Genomic DNA, 6,409 nt, shown 5'->3' with positions numbered 1-6,409 from the left:
GCACAGCCTGGCGATGCCAGCCGCGGGCGAGCAGTGGTTCGCAGTTATGGTAAAGGCAAAAAATGGGTGCAAAAAGGGACTAGGCCCGTGGGGAGGGTCCGGCTCAGCCTGGCCACCCAGGGGTAACGCAGTGCGGGTCTGGCCATCCTGGGAAGGGTGTCTGGCTGGGGACGGGTGCCCGGCAATCTTTGGTGGGGCTCCCCGCTGCCATACCACGCCGGCTGGGCTGCCAGGTTTTGCCTCGCTGCTTCGCACTACTTCAGGTAAGTTGTAGAGAATTTTTGGTTTGATGTTATTGATATAAAATTATCCCCAAAGGATCCATAAGGACCTAATGAGCTGCTTTCAAGTGAGCTGGCACATGGTGGGCACTGCTCCCTTCCTGATACCGGGTGCGTTAAATCTATCCCGTGGCCCCTGGAGCTCCCATCCTCCGTGAGGATGGGGACTTCAAACACCCAGACCCACAAGATGCTATTTTTCTAGGTCCAGACTAAAATGCCGTTGGCACTGAAAGAACTAAAGTTGTTCAGTTTTGCACTAAGCCAGCGGGGCTGCCCCGGGGATGCCAGCGGAGCTGGCTGGCCTGGAGGTACAGAGGGTTATGGCTTCAGGTAAAAGCTTCTGTTTGTTTGATGCAAATGTCACTGTGCGTATTTTCTTTAACCTTTTGTTATTTTATGTTTTTCTACAGTCCAGGCCTTTTAGCCCTCCTATTCACTCATCCAGCCCTCCTCCGATAGCACCTTTAGCCCGTGCTGAAAGTACTTCTTCCATATCTTCCACCAATTCCCTGAGTGCAGCCACCACTCCCACCGTTGGTAAAAACATACAGCACTGCTGTTCTTTCACCTTTCCTACCTCTGAGCATCCTTAAAAGATTCCTGAAACCTTTTCATTTGCTAGATTGTTCTTCAGGTTCACGTTCATTAACTTTCATCAGTTTTTTAAATGCAAAAAGGGATTTGAGGGGGGTGTGATGGATCGCAAACATGATGCTGCTAGGGAAGCTTTGTGGCAGCTCCAAATGTTGTGCAAAATGAATGTTTGGTGAAGGTAGAGGTTATTACCAAGTGAAATATAATATAGAATGTGCTTATGGTCTGTAAATTTGGTTAAAATAAGCTTTTTTTGCAGGGGATGTCTGTACCCTGGAGGGGAGGGGGGCTGGAAGCCAGACCTTGGGATCCAGAAGACAACTAATATTAAATCTCTTTGAATGTCTTAAATTTGTACTTCCCCTTAAAGCGGTAGTGGGAAATGAGGCCTTGGAAAAGGCTCTTCCAAACTCTTAGCTTAACGCATCCTAGACCAGACAAAGTGCTGCAGTTTTCTTTTGGAGGAATGTCCTGAAAAACATGGGTTTTGCTAAGCCCTCCAAGTGCCCCCAGGGCCTGAGACAAGAAATGCAAATAAAGTCTGGCTGGCAGCTCCCAGGCTCCATGAGCTGGGTCCCCCATGCCTCCCTCCTCCGTCCCCTCCTCCCAGCTACCGGCGCTCGCTCCTCCGCCATCCCTGCCATCTCACCCGGCTGCCAGCCCCACCGCACCTTGCTTCCCGCAGCTCCATCTTCAACCAGGAGCATCCCTCCTCCTTTTTTCTTTTTCTTTCCATGTTTTTTGTGATGAGCACGCCTGGTTTGCGTGGCAGGGAAGGAGCTTTGCAGGCCACGGCTGGCTTAGGCTGGCTGATGGGCTCTGCGGAGGGAGCTAAACCCCAACCCTCTGAAAAAAACCAAACCTGGCTGGCATTTGCGTGTGCTCAGCCCTTGTCCTGGCTGCAGCGTTTCCCACCTTACGAGCCATGGGGAGCGGCAGCATCGCCACCCCGACACCATCTTTGATGGCTAGAAGACGACAGGATGGCCTAAGGCGCGCGGCGGGTGCTGGCCCCATGGTGCCGGTGGCCACGCGTGCCTCCCTGAGCCCTCCCTGTGGGTTTGCTGGAGTCTCCGACCTGCGTCTCCATCCTGTTGTTTGCTTCACTCTTGAGATGTGGTAGATGCTTGTACCTGTTTGCCGGCTGTTGGTCACCGTCAGAGCATGCTGCTGGAAAAAAAAAATGCATCTCAAGCAAGGGTCCAGCCAGCCCTGAGCATCCCTGGTGTGCTGACTGTCGGTCCTGTCTGTGCCCACTGTCCTGCAGCTTTGGCAGCGAGCCGCTGTCGGTGGGGCTGGCAGTGGCCTCAGCCGGAGCCTGCGGGCATGGTGGCCATGGGGTGCCTGGGGCCACAGTGGTAAACACAATTTTGGTGGAGGGGAGCAGCCAAGCTGAAGACAGGGACGGTCGTGGGGGCTTCAGGAGACCAGGAGAAGTGGCTATGAAATGGTGGCTGCGTGCAGGTCCTGTAGGCTGAGCAGGTGATGGGTGTCTTAAGCTCTCATTTTGGTCTTTTCTCCTCTCTCTAACACATAATTTTGTGAACAACATTGCTTGATGCTTTTAATGACCTACCCACCCTGAGCAGCAGAGGCTGATGCGGCTGGAGGGGGGGGGCGGGGAGGCGGGGCTGGCCCCAGCGGCTCCCACCCTCTCTGCAGGGGCTTTCCTTGAAAGAGAGCCAAAATCAGGGCTCTCAGCTCACCCCTCAGCAGGGGGACACTGAACAGGCTAGCCAGGAGGAGCACCACCTGGTGCAGGTGTGCACTTCCAGCTCCATGCAAACTAAGTGTCAGATGCCGTGTTGCCAGAATTTGGCCTGGGAAAAGCTGGGCAGGGGGCAGGCAGGGGCAGACGAGGTTTGGGAGCTGCTCTGGGAAAGCCCAAGCATCTCCCTGTTGTCGCCACAAAGGCAGCCGGGGTGAAGGTGAGCACCGGCGCTGGGCGAGCAGTGGTCACCTTACTGCACCAGGTTGCAAACTATCATGGAGGAGAGAGCACTTCTAATTCCTGGGTTTGTCATGCAGAAAGAGAAAAAGGTGAAGTGAAAGGTGTGCAGGGCAGAGGAGAGCCGGGAGCAGGGCTGCATGGGCAGGGACGGGCAGGTCTGTGTGCACAGCAATGGGTTGGGTACCACTGAGGGTCCCGTGGGACCGGCACGGGGCTGGGACACCCTGACCTGGCTGGGGCTGCCCACAGCCCTCGGCTTGCCACCGGGTCTGTCTCCGCCACGCTCTCCGTCTCTTGCTTCCTGTGGCAAAGTCCGATGGAGTTTGTCCAAGAGCATGTGGAAGAATTATTTCATTTGTTTGTCCTCCGTGCTGTTCTGGTTTGCTTTCGTTGCGGTTGCATGTGCAGTCTGAATAATTTATTGCAACGAAAGGAGCTGTTATTTCCGTGTCAGCGCCCCTTCTGTTATTTTTCTCATTAAAATCCTTCTCTGTCTTTTTTCATTGATACAGTGCGCTGCTTGATTTCATTTGGGATTCGTTTTTTTCATTTTTTTTTTTTTTTTTCTTTCCTTTGCGTTTCTTTTGCTTATGTTATCAGAAGATGATGCTTTTATTGACAAACTGCCTACGTTCGAAAGGCGCTCTGAAACGCCTGCAGGTACCGTGCTAGCAGGGCACTTTCAAGACATCTGGCTTCGGAGCGGGTGGCTGCGGGCACCCTGAGTGCCCGCGCCCTGGCACCCACTGCTCGCAGCACCTTGCATGACAGTTTCTCAGTGACAAAAAGGACCATGAGGTGAAAGGCTATCACCTCCTGGATTCACAAAGGTTAATTTAACAGCTCAAAAAGCTGGTTTTTTCCCCCTACCCCTAGTTATTTCAACAGTACCTGGTGTCTAACGTGGCTTTTGAGGCGGTGTGAGTGTGGGGCGCTGGTGGTCATAATGGGACAGCAAAAATTCCAGCTAGGCATCTCCTGCTCTCTGTGCGTGTGTCTGTTTATCTGCAAGTTTTATGTCCTGAAATGCAACACAAAATACCTACGTTTCACTGTCACTTATTTTGCACACCGGTGTGGCATGCGGTTGGCAGCATCCACCGGGGGAACGCTCGCTGCTGCTCTTGCAGCACGGCAGAGGCGTCGCTGGAGATGAAGAGGATAAGGCGTGTTTGCCAAAGTCAGAAAATGCTAACGGAGTGCGTGAGCGGAGAAGCCTCTTCTACTCTAGACAAAAAAAGAGAACCCCCCCCAAAATCCTTACCAAGCGGGCAAAAGCACTCTTCCATCTGGGCTTCCATAGCTTTGCTTTCTGCTTTCTGTTTCCTAAGCCAAAGCCAGAGTTTCAAAGCCCCCCCTTTCCTTGCACGTGAACAGCTTGCAGCGCCTCGTCCCCTCCTCATAGCGAGTTAAATGACCTGCTCTGTGACTCACACTGTGTCCTTCTCTCTCCCTCTCCTTAACCTTTCCCAACCCGCTTCAACTCCTGGCCATACAGAGAATGAACAGCCTTCCCTCGTTTGGTTTGACAGAGGAAAGTTTTATTTGACTTTCGAAGGTAAGTAGTGCATAGCATACCCGGTAACGACTTGCTCCCCTTGCTCTTGCTCTCTGACTCCCAGGGTTTCCTTCAAAGGCTTCAGTCCGGCTTTCCGTGCGAAATGCTATGGCTACTTAGACAACATCGCAAGTTCGACCAGAATAATTTCGATTTGATTTGTGCCATTTGTCCCAACAATCTGTTTCCCTGATTCTTTATTTAAAAAAAACCAAACAACCAAACAAACCAAAACTCAAAAGAATGTTCTCATACCGAGACTGCGGTGAAAACCAGAGAGCGAAGCCACTTGCACTGCCGAGGAACTTGACTCTGTCAACCAGGGCTTCTTTCTACTCTCCTTCGCAAGCTGCTCGTGACCCTGAGTGGGCTGTGGCACAGTGCAGTTAATTAAAAACCAAAGAGTGAGGGGTTCTCCACCAAGCTGGAGCCCCCTCCCCACCTCCCATCAGATTTTTCTGTGCAAGGGGTTGGGAGCGTGCCGGCACCACCAGCAAGCATAGCCGAAATGCCACCAGGTTGTGCTGCCGAGGTGGCTGCTCGGAGGTGTTGCAGGTTTTGGGGTCCCTCGTTGATGTGAAGGCACACTGGGGAGGATGCAGGGGGAGAAGAGCTCGTTTTGAGGTGGACGGCAGCTTCTCTGAGCAGCATCATGTCTTGGAGAGGGCTGAGGCAGGGGTGCCTGGGTGGCCAGCCCTGCTCCAAGAGCCCTGCGGCTTTGGAGGAAGCCGTATCTCACAGACACCGTTCTTTAAAAGAAAAGCATGGAGGTTCGCTAGCAGCAGGGATAGGTGCTTTAAAACCCGAAGGAAGTGCTTTGAAGCTGTTGTGGTGCTTGCAGGCAGAGCCAGGCTGGGGCTAGCTGGGGGATGCTGCTGGCATGGGGCATGCCGGAGCACGGTCCCCGCGGGTCTCGCTTTCTGTGAAGCGTGTGATCTGTGTCCCCTGCAGCAAATAGCTGAGTGGCCCAGGATTGCGTTGCCTGGCTGCTGAGCGCGGGATGTTGGTGTTTATGGAGCAAACCCCATTTTGGTGAACATGATAGCAGAAGGCAGGGACGGCTCTGATGGTGGCCAGGGGGATTGGTTTCTTCTTTCCTGCCTTCTTGCCATTTAATCAGCCACAGATGCTGGGCCCTGAGGTCCCTGCTCCAATGACAGCTCCCAGCTTAGATCTGGAAGGGGGCTGGGGAGGAACTGCTTCAACCTCATCCTCATTGCAGTTTTGCTGTTTCCAGCAAGAAACCCTTCCTGGGTTTCCTTTCCCAGGTGCCAACCGCCTGCCCGGAGCTTCAGGAAGGGCTGAGCACGGCAGGGCAGGGGCTGGCGAGGGCTGTGCAGGCTGACTGCTGGGTCGAAGCAGCCGCCTTCAAGCGTTATCCCTCAGTACGTGTACCCTGGCACTGCGCATCCCCACCAACCTCCTTGCTCCGTGTTTCCTCCTCCCCCTTGCTCGGCCTTGCACCAGCACCGCAAGCACATCTAGTGTGTGTGGGGGGTTCTTGTGGTTTTGCATATTAACGTTTTTGAATGGTATATTTGAATTATTGTACTTTGTTATGGCAGCGTGAATAGTTTAGAGGCGGGAGGTGGTGGTCCTTGTCCAGGGTTACGCCGGCCAGCACGGCAGCAGGGCTGCAGGAGCATGGCACTAGTTCCAGGCATTGGTTCCAGGATCATCTCGCGTCCTGGGAAGGAGCTATCTCGCTTCCACACACTGTATTTCATCTATCCCTAAAGCTTTGAGTCCAACTTTAAAAAAAGGAAAAAGCTAAACTTCAATGCTCATCCCTAGGGAGGCGAAAAGAGATCTGCTGAGTTGGGCATTTGTAATTCAGGTCATGAAATGCCAGAAGATAAATGATCTTTTGTTTCTGGAATTGGGGTTTTTTTTGTGGAGATCCATGTAATTAGCAGGGTGTGGGGTAGTTTGTGTGTGAAAAGCTGTGGTGCAGCTTTGGTGGTGCTCTCCTGCATCCACGGGCAGAGCTGTGCACCAGGATCACAGGTACTCAGCTGGCCT

At 53.1% G+C, this 6,409-nt stretch overlaps 1 protein-coding gene across 1 annotated transcript in view; it reads left to right on the top strand.

Annotated features, from left to right (window-relative positions):
• Positions 1-6,409, top strand: part of SGIP1 (SH3GL interacting endocytic adaptor 1) — a 56,358-nt gene that overhangs the window by 41,669 nt on the left and 8,280 nt on the right. Inside the window, exons 17-18 of the mRNA XM_035891748.1 lie at positions 695-821; positions 4,328-4,387. Of these exons, the coding sequence (XP_035747641.1) occupies positions 695-821; positions 4,328-4,387 (187 nt within the window). The remainder of the gene's footprint in view (positions 1-694; positions 822-4,327; positions 4,388-6,409) is intronic.

The sequence above is a fragment of the Egretta garzetta genome, unplaced genomic scaffold (assembly GCF_000687185.1).
Source record: "Egretta garzetta isolate BGI_Z169 unplaced genomic scaffold, ASM68718v1 scaffold163, whole genome shotgun sequence".
In the NCBI taxonomy this organism is placed as follows: Eukaryota; Metazoa; Chordata; class Aves; order Pelecaniformes; family Ardeidae; genus Egretta; species Egretta garzetta.
This window is presented reverse-complemented; position numbering and strand designations above follow the sequence as displayed.